General features: G+C 39.3%; 1 protein-coding gene across 1 annotated transcript; it reads right to left on the reverse strand.

Annotated features, from left to right (window-relative positions):
- Positions 1 to 1,349: 1,349 nt before the first annotated feature.
- On the reverse strand, positions 1,350 to 17,136 carry TMCO5A (transmembrane and coiled-coil domains 5A). Its single transcript, XM_008055535.2, has 12 exons — positions 17,061 to 17,136; positions 16,462 to 16,547; positions 15,267 to 15,416; positions 14,732 to 14,855; positions 14,103 to 14,153; positions 13,004 to 13,075; positions 9,634 to 9,690; positions 9,118 to 9,177; positions 8,625 to 8,689; positions 7,123 to 7,180; positions 5,293 to 5,333; positions 1,350 to 1,548 (listed from the first exon to the last, which is right to left on the reverse strand). Exons 2-12 carry the CDS (start codon positions 16,491 to 16,493, stop codon positions 1,350 to 1,352), a joined length of 909 nt encoding a protein of 302 aa, XP_008053726.2. The 5' UTR covers positions 16,494 to 16,547; positions 17,061 to 17,136.
- Positions 17,137 to 19,457: the final 2,321 nt, after the last annotated feature.

Here is a 19,457-nt window from a genome sequence, read left to right on the forward strand (position 1 = left end):
GTGCGCACCTGTAGTTCCAGCTCCTTGGAAGGCTGAGGCGGAAGGATCGCCGGATCCCAGCAGGTTGAGGCTGTGGTGGCTGGGAGCAGCCGCTGCTGCAATCCAGTCTGGGTGAGAGTGAGACTCCAACTCAAAAATAAAATAAAATAAAATAAAATAAAATAAGGCATGTGAGTGTTTTAGCAATTAATTGGAAAAATAAGAGGTGTGATCACATATACACTACTGTGAGTTGATGATGCAGTTTATACCAGTCATACACTATGTATTTTAGAATCTTTTCTTACTTTAGCCCTTGATGACCTGATTGTTGACATGATTCCTACACTGAACTCTTTGCAGTAGCTTTTCAATATCTCAATCTATGATCTTAAGAAGTTATAGTTTTTGTTGGTGGGAAGACTCATAAAGTGAGCTACAATTTTAAGAGTCTGTTTAATTGCCAGAGTTTAGTGATTCAGTGGACATCTGCTTTCCCTTTCTCTGAGAAGTGAATCCCTTTTCCCGTAGAAAACACATTCCACATAGTTTAGGTGATTTTCTTATCTCTTTCTTTTTCCTTTATCTCCCCTATCCCTTAACCAAGATTGGACATATGACTCACACTTGACCAATCAGAGTACTCCCATCCCTTTGGTCACACTGATTGACAGGGGTAGGCAATTGATCCCAGATAGGCCAGTTTGTGTTCTTCTATGGACTTTACTGCTCCTGCTATTGGAAAAGACTGTTTCAGTCTGCTAAGATTGCTCATCTGGCATGGGATTTAGGCTGCTGGCAGCCATCTGGCCACTAAAAGGAAAATGCTCATCCAATGAGAGAAGAAAAAGAAATGAAGTCCTGATGACATCGTTTTGAGACTTCTGACTCCAGCCTTGCCTAAAGCTTCAGACCCACTCAAGGACATTTTACTTCATGTTTATATTTAGATATGTAAATATTTGCTATAAACCAGCTTAAGCTAAGATCACTTTCAACCTAAGAGTTCTAACTCATGTAAGTAGTGAGCAATCTTCTGCATTTCAGGAATTCAGTCTCTCAGATTTTTTAGATTCACTAGAATAATCAATCAACTCTTTGCTTAGCATCTATATAATTCCCCAAATGGTCAAGTTTATTTACTATCAGGTACTATTCAACTTACCCATAGAGCCACAGAAACCTATTGACAGAGTTTTTTGCTGAGCAAGGTTAATTCTGGAGAGACAACATGGACACAGAAGGTAGTCAAATAAGGAAACCTCAAGGGAAAAACTGAAGCAAATCTCTTCCTCTTGAACTTTCCATTGTCTCCCACTACAGGCTCAGATCCTACTTGTCTTCTGTTGCTTTGAGGCATTTCTTGGGGATCAGTGAGGTAATATGTCCTCAGTCTCAGTCGTGAGAGATGGAAAAAGGAAGCTCCCAAGCTTCCACAAGATGCTCCTGCTCAATATCTTGGGCAGGATATTGACAAGAAGATCTGGATTTACGAAACTTAAATAGAAAAGCAAGCAGCCCAGCAACCTGATGAAAAATAGAGTGTTGAAAAAGAGACAGCAAAAAATCCTGAAAAGAGAAAGCCAAGAAACTGTTAGCCAGAGATTATGAGACTTGGAACAAAAAACTAAACCTGCCTGAATGCATGTCTGGTCCTTCTTGATATTCACGTTTCCCATAGATGAGCTTCTCCTTTGCTGACAACCCTTTATAAAGTCAGCCCCATTCCATGTTCTGGCCTGCTGGTTATTCTCTCTCCGTCACCATGTTTTATTTTCTTGGTAGCAGTGATCACTAAATTAATCTTGTTCTCTCTTTTTTTTTGCTTTATTTTTGTTTTTGTTTTGGTAAACTGTTTTCCAAAGTAGTTGCATCAGTCAGTTTATACCCCACCAGCAAGTCGGTTTCTGTGGATTCACATTCTCTCCAACACTTGATATTATCAGACTTTAAAAAAATTGCTGACGAAATCGGTGTAAAGTAATATCTCATTATGGTCTTTATTTGCATTTCTCTGATGAACAATGATGCTGAACATCTGTTTGTAGGTTTATTGGTCTTATGTGTTTTTTTTTCTTGTTCATTTATCTACGAGGTAGTTGAGGCTTTTCTTGTTGGTTTGTATGAGTTCTTTATATGTTCTTGGTATCAGTCCTTTGCCATTGTGTATATTGTATACATTCTCCAAACTTTGTAACTTTCACTTGCTCTAAGATGTTAAAGCACAAAAGTTCTTAATTTTGAATAAAGTCTAGTTCCTCAATCTTTAATTAGAATCAATGCTTTCTGTATCTTAGTTTAAAAAATATAATTCCCTACTCCAAGGTCTGAAAGATAACCATGTTTTCTATTAAAGTCTATGGTAATTTTAAAATTTGTTTACAAATTCTTTGTTTTTCCTCTTTCCAAGTGAGTCCCCTCAGGTCAGGCACAGTGGCTCATGCCTGTAATCCTAGCTCTTAGGGAGGCTGAGGCAAGAAGATTGCTTGAGCCCAGGAGTTTGAGATCAGCCTGGGCAACATAGTGAGACTTTGTCTCTACAAAGAAAAAAAAAATCAAGAAATTGGCTGGGTGTGGTGGTGCATGCCTGTAATCCTAGTTACTCGGGAGACTGAGGCCCAGGGAGAGATTATCTGAACCTAGGCGGTCAAGGCTGTGGTGAATGGTGATTGTGCTGTTGTTCTCTAGCCTGAGTGACAGAGTGAAATCTCAATAAGAGTGACAGAGAGAGAGGGGAGAGGGGAGAGGAGAGAGGGGAGAGGGGAGAGGGGAGAGAGAGAGGAGAGAGGAGAGAGAGAGAGAGAGAGAGATTGATTTCTCTCAGTTGAAGTGTGGGCTGTATTTAATAACTCACTTCTAAAGATTGGAATTTGGTAGAAGTCACAGTGCATGTCCTCCTAGATTACATCATAAATATATTGGAACTTTCTGCATACTCTTCGGAGGTAGCCACCAGTCATGTTGTGAGGATACTCCAGCAGCCCTATGGAAAGGTGTATGTGGTGAGGAGTTAAGACCTTTTGCCAGCTGCCAGAAAAAACTTGCCAGATGTGCAAGTAAGTTACCTTGGAAATAGAACCCCTAGCTTCAGTCAGGCCTCCTAATGACTGCAATTTTGGTTAACATCCTAACTGCAACCCCATGACAGAAACGGAGCTAGAACCTCTTAGCTAAGCAGATCAGGATGTCTGCTTCACAGAATCTGTGAGATAATAGATGTTTGCTGTTTGAGGCTCCTACATTTTGGGGTAATTTATTATGCAACAATAAATAAATAATATAGATTTCAAGATCTTAAATTTTCTTTTGACATTTACATCTTTAACACACTTGGCTTGCTTTTTGTATATACTGAGCCAATCTCTCTTTTTTTCACATATGAATAACCTTTTTTTCTCCCCTGCTGCTTTAATTGAACAATTCTTCCTTTCCCTATGACATGCAATGCTTTCATATCAAAGTTCTCCATGTGCACTGTTTCTGAGTGCTTTGTTCTCTTCCACTGGTCAATTTTCTTATTCCTATGCCAATACCACACTATTATAATTAATATGTCTTCATAGTTGGTACACATATCTGGGAGGACATGTTCTCACTCCCTGGCTGGTCTTTAAAATTGTCCAGGTTATTCTTGACCCTTTACTCTTCCATATACAGTATATTTTAGAATTATTTTATTTAATTTTATAAAAAAAAAACCTCTTAGTGAGATTGATTGGAATTGAATTGAATCGAATGATCTGGAGACAAATGGTATTTTTATGATGTAAAGTTTTCTATTCATGTTATATATGCAATTTCTTCCATTCATGTTATCGTTAGTATTTCCTAATAAGTTCATATAAACCTCCCTATAATGATTTTTTTTCTTTAACTGATGAGGTATTTAGGCCTTGTGGTTTCAGTATGACTTCCATGAGCAAACCTCCCCCATTTTCTTTTCTATATTACTCTTACCCAGCTGTCCTGGGCTCCCTCTGCTCCAGGACACATTCATTACTCACTTCTACTCATCAGTCAAAAACAGCCCCTTCCCCACCAGTTTTCCACTAGGGTTGATCTTGGTGACCAGAGCCAATATTCTTCTTAGTACGGCATCTTGGTCAGAATTAGAATCAGAAGTCTTTGACAAACCTCTTCCCACCACATTATTTATGAGAAGGTTCTAGTATTGCATTTCCAGGGAAAATCCTAGGAAGAGCCTTACTCTCTTGTTATAGAGTAGTGTCTGATGTACCAGTGTCCCACAAGATGTTAGGGTAGAACAAGAGGAAGGACATTTGAAGTTTGGCATAATGAGCTAGACTTGTAGGATATCTCTTGTCAGGTTCCATTCAGGATACCCTCTCTCTATAAGGCAGACAATACTCATTCTAGGAGTCTACACAGGCAATTCCATGCTGGGCACTGGTGTTAAAGTATAAGAGGGCAGCATAGGAGTCCTAGAGAAAATTCTGCCGGTTGTTTCAGGAATGCTGTATTTGTAGATACTGAAAACTGTAACACTATTTATTTGGTATGAAGATAAATCTGGTATTCTCCTTATGCAAATTTTGCTGACAATTGGATTTGACCTTTAAGCACCAATAATTTTGTGTTAACCATTTTATAGAACTCTCTCTAAATCATATTTCATACCACTTTGAATATATATTTCTTTATGCCTTCTTAAACAGATTCTATTGAACATAATCTGAACTTTTCTTGAAAATGTAGGGGCTTCATGATTACCAATTTTACTTTGCTATCACAGAGATTCCCTCAGGACTAATATCCACTCAGGTGTTTGAATCTTAAGTTCTCATTCAGTTTAACAAGTATTTTTGAGCAATTATTCCATGCTGAATTTTGTTAGGTGCTCTTTCTCACAATTCTTCTCTCTCTTCTACTTGCTGTTAGGCAGTAGTATACTTGTACCTAGCAGTCCTCTATTCACTTCTAATCTCCGGATGCTATTGGGAAACCAGGTACACTAAGCTAATTCAAATTGTTAAAGGGAAAAGTGAGTAACGTGAGATTTACCACATCCCTTTTATATAGCTTATCAGACTCTTATTTCTCATTACTGCTAGGCTGTTGACTTCTAATAAAGAAATAATAAAGAAAGTTTGATATTATTAATTGCCTTTAAATGAGTAAGTCAAAACATCAGAATTGAGAAATGTAGTCAATGACATTAGTTTGCTGACTCTACTGTGTGCATGATCATGTGTGTGCCTGTACAAGGCTCTTCTTTTCTAGACTTTTCTCTTTCCCAGGATGGCTAAGTAGAGCTAGTTTTCCAGAAAGTTTACTTGAAGATATTTTGCTTACCTTTTACGGAATGATATTCTCTTCTTTGGGACAGAATTGACCTGGGAGAGGAAGAAAGGACATTGATAAATAAGCAATGTCTGGAAACTCTCATCACCATCCAATAATATTCAGGGTGCCATTAGTTACAATGTTGTATTTAGATAACATTTTACAAATTATTATTATATGCATAAGCACATGTAATTTTCAAAGACAAAATTTTTTAATATATTTATTATTATTGTTACTTGTCTGACCTTTCTACATACTGTTATCAATAAACTAAGGTGAGAGAGGTGAAGTATGTTGTCCAAGGCCATATAGCTAGTAAGTGACAGGGTCAGGCCTAGAGCCTGGGTCCCTGAACTCCACATTCTTGGCTCTCTCTCAGCTATGCCATTCTACCTTCCACTTAGTCAGTGACCCTTAGAGAAGCTTACAAGCTATGAAAAGTGCACAAGCATATCTTAAGAGATATGTTTTAAAAGCTATGCAAATCGAAAGATAAGGATATGTCCTGGATTTCCGGGGCATCCCTATTTTGAATATTTTTTCAGTTATTTTATTATCCTTTTAACTTTCTTGTGAGATAAAAAGGAAGCGAATTTATCATCACATTTTGGGTTGTGGAAATGAAGCTCACAGAATTGGAGTTGAAAACTTTCAGGATTATCCATTTGGTCCTACAGTATGTATAAGATAAAGTGGCATGCCAGAAAGGCCACTGCTCAGGCAGCCTCTCAATAAAGTTGCTCAGATATCACTAGGTCACTGAACCATCATGGGATTCTGATGAACTTGATGAAGACTCAGATGAACCTGATGAAGACAATTCTATTTTGTTCTCTGATAGATGATTGGAAGGAATGCTTTGATGAGCTACTGGGATTGATGGTGGGACACAATGGAGATATTTAACTTAGTTCTAGAGAGGTGAGTTCAGTTAGTTTTGGGACGTTGTTTGTTGAGCAGAATATGCAAGCGTGGGGGCCAGAATAACTTGTTCAGGAAAATGGGAATTATGGACATGGTCTCACATGTGTCCAACATCTGGATGACCCCAGTACAATTGTCAATTGTTGATATTTGCTTTTAAGGAAGAACTGAATTCTCTTTTCTGAGGTTATTAAGACCATTTATCTCGACTACATATAATTTCTGGTAGTTGTCAATCTTGGTTTGAATGCCAATATAAATTACAAAATTTAAGTCCAACAGGAGTTTAACTTTTAACCCTAGATGTTTGCTACCACAAGACATCTAGCATAGCAGGCCAAGAGGACTGGTGCTCTATATTTAATTGTCCATCTCTGCCTGACCTTTGCATGTCTGTTGGTGACTTCATGATGTTAAATATGAACAGACATCGAAACTCCATCGTAAAGCAGCGATAGATTCCTATGTTTTAAATTGCAGGAAAACTCTGATTAGATAGGAACAGATGCCTGGTGCTCTGTGTTTTGAAAGATTTGGGACCATGTTGGGATCATCAGGAAAGAATACTGTGATTGTAGGATATAGGACAGATGGTGCATGTGCCATGCATCGGCCTCTTTTCTACAGAGCATACCCTCAATTAATGTGTCTGCTTGCTTCCATTCTGGATTCTGTTAGGTCTTAGGCTAGTTCTTAAAGAATCTGTCACTTATATCTGTAAGACAGGAAAGTGGGTTGTTCCGTAGCATCTTTTTATTTGTTTAGAGTTGAAATGCTTTGGAATTACAGTTGGTACTGTTCCTGGAAAATGCACATTGGAAGATTGGGTAGGTATTTAGTGGCTCATAGTATTTTGGAAACTTCTTTGAAAGACAATGACATTTAGAGAAGCAGAAGGAGTAGAGTATTTACCTCATTATTTTGACTGTAACACTCTTTTCCTACAGAGATCATGCTCAAGACTTTTGCCCTAAGAAGAAAATAAAAAAGACAGGAATTGAAAAAAGTGCACTTAAATATTCATACTATATGGTGGTTATTTAAAAATAGCTTTAGACCAGGTGTGATGGCTCATGCCTGTAATCCCAGAACTTTGGAGGCCAAGGCAGGAGGATCGCTTGAGCCCAGAAGTTCGAGACCAGCCAATGCAACATAGTGAGACCTTGACTTTACAAAAAAATAAAAAAATTAGTCCAACATGGTGGTATGCACTTGTAATCCCAGCTACTCAGGAGGCTGAGGCAGAAGGATTGTCTGAGCCCAGGAAATTGAGGCTGTGGTGAATAGTGAGTGATCTTGACACTGTACTTCAACCTGGGTGACAGAGTGAGATCCTGACTGACTGACTAACTAACTAACGACAACTTTATATTCTGAAGCCACACTGTCCGATATTATAGCTATGGGCTACCGTGGCTATTTAGTTTTTAGTTAATTAAAATAACAATTTAGTTCCTCAGTCACAGCAGTCATCTTTTATATACTCAATAGTCACATGTAGTTAATGATTACCTTACTGAATAGCACAGAAAATTCTATAGGGCAAACCTGTTCTAAAATCTTAACTCAATAGTCAAGCCATAAACCACTGCTCAGCAGAGGTCTTGAGTGTCTTGAAGGTGTCCTTTAGAAGCAAGGACCTACAAGTCCTAGAACCACAGTTTGTACTTAGCTTTTTTAGAGGCTATTTGCGGTTTTGGCGGTTTTGGTTTCTCGTTCTTGATCCCAAGATTCTAAAATATTTAATAAATAGAAATGCCTCTAAACTGAGTTAAGATTTAACATACAAAGAAGGCCAAGAAGTGGAGGTGAGGTTTTTGGTTTTGGTTCTCACCCTTTAGACTTTTTATAATCTCCGAATATTTTGGAAGTTACTTTTATTTATCATTTCTAATTTGTTATTTATTCATCATTTCTAATTTTAAATGTTCATAGTTCAATACAGTGTACAGTTCTGAGTTTTATAATGTGGCAGCTGTAGTGTGCACTTAAAGATTAGTTTTGAGCCTATCCCACATGGCTGATTTTCCATATATTTGGGGAAGTAAGGATGGTATTAGTTTTAAGGCTTTTCTATGAAATATAAGAAATACTCGACTTATCATCAAGGTGCCTGACCACGAATCCTTTTTAAAGTACATGATTCTACTCTTAATATTAACCAAAATAATAGTATGATAATGTGATAAAATTATAGAGTTGTGTTTCTGCAGTCTTTTATAAAGGATGAGAGAACAACTGGAACCTTAAGACGGTGTGACCTAGCAGGGGTCAACCAGATCACAGAAGGAAAAGATATATGGCGTTGGGACTCATTCAGATCCAGATAGAAACTGGTGTGAGCCCTATTTGCTTTGATCCAGGCTGAGATAGAGTTACCACGAAAACCAGGATATTCCTTGGCCAAAGCTCACACTTCTCTCTCAAGGAACTGAGTCTCTACTTCTTCTTCTGTTTTCTTCAAAGTTTCCTGGTACCTCTTCAAAGAGAAATAAAGCCACAGTCACTTCTTCAAAGCTTTACAATTTCACTTAGCATAACAAACACTTATTACTACGTTGTATCATGAACGTGTGGTATTCCCACTGTCACTTTGTCTGCTTTCATAGACCCTATCCTATCACTGCTCCTGATCTCTTACTGTGTCGCACCATTGGGTAGGCTCCTTGGCATAACTGGGATTATAAATAGCAGACATGTGCATTATTAATTTAAGAGCACAGAGGCTGAAAGACCAGGGCAGTAACTACCAGGGAGTCAAGGCAGTGGGGTGCTGATGACCAAGTCTGTTGGTAGTACTATCTTGAAGAATGAAACCTGTCCTAGATAGTTTTCTTTGAAAGCCTGGTTTCATTTCACCCTGTACCTTAACAAACTCTTTGCTATCCCATTACCAATAAACTGTACCCTTATGCAGAAGACTTGATTATCACAGAGCTGGGCCACAAATGCATGGTTCTTCATCACCTGAGAAATCAAAATTCAACTGTAAATTTCTTTCACTAAATTGCTATAAGAAAACAAGTAAGAACCAAGTTTTCTCCTGTGTCCCAGATCCCAAATGTAATTTTCTAATTGTTTTAAAAAATGTTTTGCAGTATGATGAATTTATTTCCTTTTTTTGAGGATAAATGAGCCAATTGAGTATAGTCTAAATGGAAACTATTTGGGGGGCAATTGGGAGAGGAATGAATACCAGAATGTGAAAGATGACTATAGAATGTATTCTGTAAAATACATTAAAGAGAGGGTAACATAGGGAACTGGATTCATTTTCCTTTTCTTTATCTCCTTCTAAGCCCCATCATGATCCTTAAACTGAAGCCTTATATGTCAGTCATTTGAGGAATGTCTTAGATTATCTGACTGAGGACCAAATTTCCCTTTCTTGGGGAGAAATAACATTGAAGTTCCTACCATTACCTTGACCAGTTCCTTCTCTTGGTCTGCACAGGAAGCTTCCAGTTGTTGTAAATTAACCTAAGGAAAGCAAAGGAGACTGGTAACTTAGTATGGTGGAAGCTGCACAGGCATGAAATGCTGTCCCCAGGATAGTTGCACAGGCTTTTGAAGAAAATCAGAAAAACCATTTCACATGTCTTTTTGGTGAAAGAATTAAACAATCCAGTGCCCTTTGCAACTGCTTGGTGAGCCTGTTCTTTTATACTTCCTACTTTTTCAGTGTTCATTCGATACTACCTTTACCCCTAAACTTCAATTTTTAGCTTCCTTCATTTTCTTAGCTATTTTCTTAGAAATAACACTAGCCTTTAAAAAAATTTCTCTTCTTTTTAAATAGTCAGAATCTAAGGCGTTTGTTCACCTCTTTGTCCCTCCCTATATTCATTCTTCCCTCTTCCATTTCCGTAAATACTTGCCAGAAGACCATTCTGTATTGGCCACTATGCTGGAGTGAAGTGGAGAGGTAGCACTGAGGATACAGTGCAAACAGGATCAACAGGCCCTCTACCCTCACAGAGCTGATATTCTAGCTGGAGGACATGACAAACATGTTAGTGTGAAAATGGCATGTGTAATAAAGAAAATAAAAATAGGTTAATGTGATGTGAAACAGTGATGGTGGTGGTGATGTGAGTTTGGTGCGAGAGGCGGTGATAGGTAGTTGACAAAGGCCTCTCTGACAAGAACTGAAGTCTAAATGATAAATACTAGCCAAATGGAGATCCAAAAGAAATGTATTCCATGGGGAGGTACAGCAAGGGTCAAGATCATAAAGGAGCACAAATTGGGTATGTGTGAAGAGTTTGTATAGCTGGAGCATAAGAGATCTGGTAGGAAGAATGTAAGGTGGGAAAAGGTTGACAGGTACTAGATTGTAGGGCCTTGTGGCTTCTAGAAGACATTTGGTTCTTTATTCTAGTTGCAGTGAGAAGCTAGGAAATGGCTTGAAGTGCTAAGACACAATCTAATTTATGCTTCTAGAGAACAGTTTCTTCTGTGTCTGAAAAATGGATTATTTGGAAGTAATAGTTGAAGTAAGGTGACTACTTAAGAGGCTACTCTAGTTTAAGTAAAAGATTATGGTGGCTTACAAAAGGGTAATAGTAATAGTAGTGGTAGATAGAGAGGAATGAAATGCATTTGGGGTATATTTTGGAGGTAGAGCAGATATAACTATTCTTCCTTCCCTTTGCAGCTCTGTGATTCCCACCTTCATTTAGGAGCCATTATTTCACACCTGGACTCTTCTAACAGTTGCTCCCCCCTCCAGTCAATCACATCCAGGACCAGTCAGCCAAAAATGTGAAGGGCTATAGTTTAACCCAATGGTGTGAGTCACAGGGGGTTGAAACAGTCATCTGTTGAGCCACTGAACTTATTGCTAGCATGCCAGAGGAACAGAAGCAAAAGAGATGCTGTATATAGAATTAGGGATATCACCTCAGAATTAGACAAAAGAGTGGAGCAAAAGAGTGTGACTCAAAGGGATAAGACTTTGATGGCTGCCAGCAAAATAATAACCATTATTCTGACAAACACTGGGACTTGATTACCTGTCATAGGTAGCACAACCAGACTTAAAGTGTCACCACTTGATTCTGGCTGGACTTACCTTCTGGGAAAAAGAAGGGATCTTGGAAAAAATTCAGTCTTTTGAACACAGCAATCATACGGCCAATGTAGCCAGGGGTCTTCAAAAACTTTTCTAGTCTTAAATCTAATTTCTTTCTGATATACGAGGAGGGACTCATAAAAAAAAACCGGAATCTATTTTTTAAAAAGATTGCGTATTTATTCTTACATGTCTAAACTTCAGTCACCTTCAAAGTACTCTCCATTTGATGCAATACACCTATTGAGTCACTTTTTCCACAGTTCAAAACAGTTTTCAACTTATCAGTTTGGGTGCCTTTTAATGCTTCTGAGTTTTTTTGTCTCACTTTTTCCACATCAGCAAAACGTTTCCCTTTGAGGACTTTTTTTGCCCAGGGAATTTTTTAAAAAGTCACTTGGGGCAGTATTGGGTGAATAAAGAGAGTAGGGCATGGGGGTCATGCTGTTTTCAGTCAAAAACTGCTGAACACTCAGCATGATGAGGACAGGTTTTTCATGTAAATCTCCCATCATGAAATGGGCAAACGCATTGAAAAAATCTCAAAAAAAAAAAAAAAAAAAAAAGAAAACGCAAAAGAAAAATTCGCTGAAGCCAAACACAGCTTCTCACAACAACACACAACAATATTAGCTAGTACACTGATGTTGGTTGGTTCCTAGAATACTTATTTAGTGGGAGAAGCCTATACTAGAAGGGGCCTGCCCTCCGAAAGATAATTCTGTTTTTGAGGGGCACCCCCTCATATGCTCAGGGTTCTTGCCTCTTTCCAAATAACTTTCTTGAGTAAATACAGCCAAGCAAGTTTACTTGGTAACTTTTTGTTGGTGATGGTTTCTGTGGCCACCAACACTAAATTGGCCAGCAGAAGATAGAGGAGTCATTCTCTATACTTTCATTTTCTATTTCTACTTTCAATTTAAGCATATCTCCAGAAGCTCCATACATACAACAAAGATGATAAAGAGAAGTTAGATCTAACAAGGAGAAAATGTCAAGAAAAATATTTATCTGGTTTCTGAATTTTTTAAAGTCTCGATTATTATTATTATTTTTAGCTCAGATAAGTTGTGTTTGGCCCCAGCTTCTTAATCCTGGTACATAATTAGAAAAATGCCAAGTAATGTATGATGTACTTAACAGATAGTGGTCTTTAAAAATTTTGACTAATTGAATAAATCCTTTTCTTTATTGGAATCAATGACAAGGCACATACATGGCCTAATATTCAGTAGACTTACAAATCCTAGTTCTGCCTCTATGAATTCTGAAGTATACCTTAGCAAGACTTTTAAACACTAATCTAAATGAGATTTTTTTTTTGAAGTTCCAGTCATTCAAAAAAGGCAATGACATTTAATATATACAATCTTATTTAATCTTCAAATTGAGGTTAAAAGGGAGTGATTAAGTCACCCAACTTTACACACCAAATTGAGTGCTGGGGCCAGAATTTCAACTAGGGACTTTAGTACCTCAAATGTTATATGTATGCATCTGTGCCCTGCTCTTCCTAATAGAAGAGGGAACAAAAAAATATGGCTTTAGAGTCACAGTTCTTACCGAGGACCCAGTAGAATTCAGAACTCAATGGCTCAGGTTTAAGACTGAGAGGGGCAAAAACTACCAAGAATTTATTTAGACTTTGACAATTGTTTCCACCTTAACAGCTTGTTTTCTGGTCACATAGTTCACATTCAGGATTGCTTCCTCATTTACCTTTGACTCTTCTGGAGCTTCATCTGGATTGCTTTGTTCATACTTGGTTATCTTTTGTGAATTCTTTGTAAGCTATAGTATCAAATAAAAAATACATTTCAAATAAAAATACATTAAATTAAAAACTATAGAAGGCAAAGACATTCTCTGATGTGTGGGGATCAGTAACTATGGCTTGATAAAAGCTGCCAGGAGATGGCCCCTTGGTCGATATGTGCCCTGCGGAGACATCTTTGTTTTATCTCCATCTTCTTCTCGCTAATCTTGGCCACCAATGCTAGAGTCCACTCAAGGCAGGGGTACTTCCCTCGGTTCCTAATTTATGCTGAATTACTCAGGGATATAGGCCTGGGTCAGAGAGTAAGGTAATCATAGGAAATACATTGTATTCTGAGGAGGTGATGAAGTATAGAAAAGGCCTAGAGAAGCCGGGCTCAGTGACTCAGCCTGTAGTCCCATGCTTTGGGAGCCTGAGGTAAGTGGATTGCCTGAGCTCGTGGGTTTGAGACTCGCCTAGGCAACTTGGCAAAACCTCATCTCTACAGTAAATCAAAAAATTAGCCGGGCATGGTAGCACACGCCTGTAGTTCCAGCTACTCGGAAGGCTGAGGCGGAAGGATCGCCGGAGCCCAGCAGGTCGAGACTGTGGTGGCCGGGAGCAGCCACTGCACTCCAGTCTGGGTGACAGAGTGAGACTCCAACTCAAAAAAAAAAGGCCTAGACAATGAAAAGGGAATTGGACGTTGAGTTAGTTTTTTTAAAATTTGTGTTCTTGTTTTAAAAATCTCTGTGGAAAGTAAAATTAACCTTTCACCACAAAGGTCCCAGTCAACAGAGTGTGTGTTGGAATCCACTTTCTTGTGATAGAATGACAAGTCATGAGACCACTCCTTTTACCTTCATGCTTGCAGAGGAAATTCATGGCATTTGAGTCATGAGCCTTAGTCTCAGGAGAGTGAATCAGGGAGTAGTACACTCTCCAAGCACAGGCCTCCTTGACATGTGGGTTCCTCTGTAATTACTTTACCCTCCCTTGCCTCTTTGATGAATGGGGTTGGCTGCTGTGGGGGCACTGAAGAACGCAAGAGCCCCACCCCACCTTTCTTTGAAGTTCTGTTATACTGTGGGCCAGCATCTCCTTTCTCCTTTCCTGTAGTGAAAATGAAGCAGAGTGTTAAGTCTGCATCTGTACACCATCAACTATTGATTGTTGTCCATTTCATTCAAGCAACATTTTCCTGCAGTAACTCCACCTTACTTGAATAATGTTATGTATGTATTGAGATCAAACCATCTTAGGGACTTCCCAATATTAAATATTACCAAAGAAGCCCTGTCCTTCACACATCCTCTTCCATGCATGAACACATTCTATCATGACTTTTGAGGTGACTATTTTTGTGCATGAAAAGGAGAGACTGCCATTGTTTTTGTTAAGCACTGGCTAGGTCATGTGTTCATTGGGCTATGGCTGCTGTGTTTTCCTAAGCTTTGGCCCTCTCCCCTACCTTGGGGAGGGGAATCTCCTCTCTCTCTCTCTCTCTCTCTCTCTCTCTCTCTCTCTCTCTCTCTCTCTTTCTCTCTCTCTTAGTTTCTAAATAAAGTATATTTTCCAATCTAAAAAAAAAAAAAGGAGAGACTAGCTTATCTGACAGTTGACGGGGGGGGGGGGGGTGGACAGAATGAGGAATGCGACCTATTAAATGACTCTTCACAGTTTCTGCTTACATGTCTGGCTGTTTCTTCCTTCACCTCCTGCAAAGCTCCTTCCCTTTCTATTGTGATACAGTTCTCATTCTCCCACTCATCGCCTTCCACCAGGTCTCCAATCTGAGTGATCTCACTTTCCAGCCTGGATAACACAAGAATACACTGTGAAGACCCATGCTTGTCAGTTTCAGAACTGATAAAACACAGTATCAGTTGCAAGGGTGCTTCAGTGACAATGTACATGAATCTCAAGCTAGAAACACTTCCTTACTGAATCCATAGAATTGGAGTCATTTCAAAGTCATGGAGAAGACCTGCCTGATTCCTAAGTCAGACACCTCAATATTTTTTCTCAACTCTTTTAGAAGCCGGTTTGAAACTTGCTATGTTTCAGTGTTCAAGCTGCAAAGAAATACCACAAAGACTGAAGAAGGAGCTTTTTGCTACACAAGATAGAGATTTCTAGAGCAGACAGGAGAAATTCAGTTTTGTCTCTTCTCTTCCACCCCTTCCTTTGGATTGGGAACTTCTCTCACTAAACACTAATACTCACCTCTGAATCTCATTTTCTTTCTCTTGGATTTTGAGAAGAAGTTCCTGATCTGCTTCATCGATTCTCTGCACATCCCTTTCAAGGTCCGTGTTCAAACTAATATTGTTTTTCTTTGACAGCGTCAATCTTGAGATTTCCATTTTCTCTGACCTGTAGACATAGCCCCCAAAATGAACAAGGGCCAGTTATTTCAAGATAAAAAATTACTGGACCGGGCAACCCTCTTGGGTTCCCTCCCACTGTGGGAGCTTTTCTGTCCTCTCAATAAATCTTGCTTTCTAAAAAAAAAAAAAAGGTACTGGGCCACAGGAGATATCTAGAAGACACATAGTTCATTAACCTTGCCCTTTTGGGGGGCATACCCTTACCTTCTCATTCTTGAAAAATTATATTTCTTAATCATGACCCACAATTGTTTCAATAATTCTCAATTCAGTCAGCCAGGGAGGTCTTTCCCAGATTTTCTCCTCCAAAGTGCTTAATAGTGCACTTCCGCTCTGATTTCATGAGAAGCTTTGCTTCCTTAAATAGTGCCTTGCATTAGAAAGAATTGTCTCTCTTAGATAAATTGTTCATAAAACGTGCTCATGCAGTACACTTTTATTGAATACTTTTATTTAGGCACATGGCACATAGCTTCTGGTTTTAGGCAGAGTCACAAGAGGTTTCTGCAAGCACAAAAGGGCTTCAATCTTCATCTCCTTCTTCCCACCTCAACACTTCTCCTCCACTTACCTGCTACAGAGTTTGGGATTCTACCATGAAAGTCATACCACTGAGAACACATAGATATGCTCCTGGTATAGCTTTCAAGAGTGCAAACAACTTTTTAGAAGTAAATTTGATTGAAATAATGGTATAGAGTTGTCTGGAGAGGGTCCAGGGAGGAACTCCTTATATTTTTTTCTTGAATGTAAATTAATGTATTGGTTTTTCCTTGAATTAACCAGGAATAGGGTAGTGAGGCACAGGGACTTCTGTTTTGGATAGGAGTGAAGGATTATATTGGGGGGAAAAGTCCTACCTTGGAAGGGCTGGCTTGAATATTTATAATATTTGGACATTTGTAATAGTTATCACTTCAGGAGGTTATGGAGCACTTTCTAGGGTGTGGAGGTAGGTGAATGAATGGGAGTAGAAAGGGAGGTGAAGACTGTAAGATGAGGGAAGTGTCAATAGTAGATCAGCTTCACACCTTGATCCCAGGATTTGGCATTGCATAATCATGCCTACTTACTCACAATCTAGCTGATCTTCCTTGCGTTCTTCCATTGTAGAGTCCTAAAATGCCAGCAGAGATGTTTCTACTCAACATAGAGTAACTAACCAAGCATCCCTCAAAATTGAAACCAAATTGTTTTCCTCCCTCCAATCCCCTCATTTTAGCCATGACCAAAACTCAGTCCTCTGATTCTTTTTCCCTTGATCTGTTATGTCTTAGTAAGAATACAGTTAGGATACAGGAAAAATGCTGGAAAACACAATATATGTTCTCTTAGCAGATATAGTAGAGATGGTTTACCACCACAAAATCTTTTGGAAATTTATACAAGACAAGAGGAAGAAATAGAGATCATCGATTCTTAAGTCTCCTTTTGCTCTAGGCCCCATGGCATGGTTGTAGGTTCATAACTGCCGTGCTAATCTCTGTTCTCTAGGTTGGTCTTTGCAAAAATCTCCCTGTATTAAGATCTTTAGTATTGAAGAGAGCTCAGAAAACCAAGCAGAAGTAAATTATTGGGCTCTCTATTCTCCTTAGTTTCCTTTTCCCCCCATTTCTTTTATAAACTCTACCTTCCTTCTGATGTGTCCTGTCTTCCTGATCCTGCCCTAGTCAATTAGCTTCTGAAGAATCTGATCTTTCTCCTCTGGAATCATCCAACAGAATCTCAGAACCTTCTGAGATGTCATGAATCTGCTTGAGATAGGATGGGTGGGGCAGTATGTCACAGTGGCTGGGGAGTGACACTGGTTTCTCATCATTTGTGGAGAGTTCAGAGACTAGATGGGTGCATGGGTTTCATGGCCGAGTCTGCCCTAAGTGACGTAGGTTCAATGAATCTGACTTCTGGGAGGTTTGAAGGAGCAACCTTTATCTTTTATTTCTCTACCAGACAGTGCTTCCTTCCTACCCAAGTGTAACTAAAGTAGGAATTCTGGGTCCTGTGACCAGCAGTCTGATTTCACCAAGCAACCAACTAACTACTACTACTCATTCACTAACAAACATTCAGTCACTGAAAGAGCACCTATACTTTTCAGGATCTCTTCTTAGCAGTGGAAAAAATGAGTGAATAAAACAGACAAAAACATTCACTCTCATGGAATTTATATTCTAAAGTGTGTGTGTGTGCCAACACAATCAAAATAAGTAAATATATTTCATTTGATATAAGAGAGGAGAAAGCTAAGAGTTAAAGACACCAATGACTAACAGAAATTCTTCTTGCAGGATGGCAGAGAAGAAAAAGAAAAAACCTTCGACCTTGCCAGTCATCTCGGAACATATCTCTCCTGCAAAAAAAAAAAAAAAAGAAAAGAAAAAGAAAAAAAGAGCTGAAACTGATTGTAAAACTAGGTCCCTCTGCTTGTGAGATTTTTAAAAAATCTGGCTGAAATTGGTTGGAACCAACATGACCAACTGGAATCTGTGCAGAATGAGCTTGCTGATGTCACAGCCCAAATTTCTACTTCATGTTTTACACGAACTCCCCCCAAATTTGCACATGTAATCCATCAGGAGGTTTAAAGAGAGAGAGAGAGATCTGCACACATTCAAGGACTTTTCAGACCTCTCTTTTTTCATCACCTGCTACTCTCAGAGTCCACGCCCTAAACCTTTTCTAATAAAAGTACTACTGCCTTAAATAGCCAGCACAGGGAGACAGATTTGAGCTGGACTCCTGTCTCCTTGTTAGTCAATTTGCAATACGAAGCTTTTCTTTACTCAAATCCTGGTGTTGTAGTATTAGCTTCTAGCACATGGGGCAGTGAGCACCTTTGGCTCAGTAACATTGCTGTGGAGAAACATAAACAGGTGAAGGAGCGAGGGCAAATGCTGTGTGTATATATGTGTGTGGGGGTAGGGTTGGAAGAGGTTGCTGCAGCTTTAAATTGGGTGGTGCAGAGAAAGCTGCTGAGCATTCTCAGACCTGGAAGTGGGGTGCAGATGTAGAGAGAAGCCTGGTGGACAAGAGAAGACTTCGGGTTGTGCTGAAGAGGACAGAGACCAGCAGATCTGGGAGTACCAAGAGGAGGCATGAAGACCCGGAGCTTTCACCTCATGGATACACAGATTTTCTTTGTACCTGCCACCATGCTGGAATAGAGGGGAGCTCAGGAGAGGAAGGATCTCCCTAAAAGACTGAGAAATTACCCAAAGGAAATTTTTAAATTGGAAAAGTCTGTGATATTTCAAATTGGCTCCATTGAGTCTTTCCTGACAACTTTAGGAATAAGACCTGAAGGGGAAGATAAGGTCAGTTGCAGAAACTGAGGAATATATTTCTGCTTACCTGAGTGTGTGTGTACATTTTGACTGGATTCTGCACTATTTGTAACCTTTTATGTGTGCAAGTCACGGAAACTTGTAAAGTTTCGGATCTCTACTTAAAGAAGGACTGCACTGAGTTGATTTGTGAGCCAGAGTGACTTTTTAACATACTGTAGTTTCTAACAAACTATTTGTAAAATTAATGGCCTCTGATGACCCCCATTACCATCTCCCTTCTTCCTGAAAGAAGGCATTTCATTGCTTTATGAAGCTGTACACAGAAGAGTAATTAAGTAACAATTCAGGCCAATGGCCTCTCCCAGGAATTAATGGTAGGGAGAGTTCATTAACCCCAGCTGGTTATAGCTTCTGCAGGAAATACCCTGGACCAAGGTTATCGGAGCTGTTAATGGATTGGACAGGGACTTTAACTGGGATAAAAATAAAGCTTGATCTCCTTCCTGGGGAGCTTTTCTCCTTGAGGGGCTACCAAAGGCAAGCTGGTATGAGTAGCAAGAACCCCAAGCTTGGGGCCTTGTGTGGGATGAGGGCAACAGATTGCTATCACTGGGGATTGTTAAATCAGGCTAAAAAAAGGGCCTTGGGGGCAAATTAAGGTCTTTGATATAAGCCTTCCTGCTATTCCAGAGATGGCTTGATTAACACCCAGAGCAGCTTTAGAGCAGCTGTTTTCGCCT

Source organism: Carlito syrichta, unplaced genomic scaffold (genome assembly GCF_000164805.1).
Source record: "Carlito syrichta isolate Samal-C Ts95f unplaced genomic scaffold, Tarsius_syrichta-2.0.1 Scaffold301874, whole genome shotgun sequence".
NCBI lineage: Eukaryota > Metazoa > Chordata > Mammalia > Primates > Tarsiidae > Carlito > Carlito syrichta.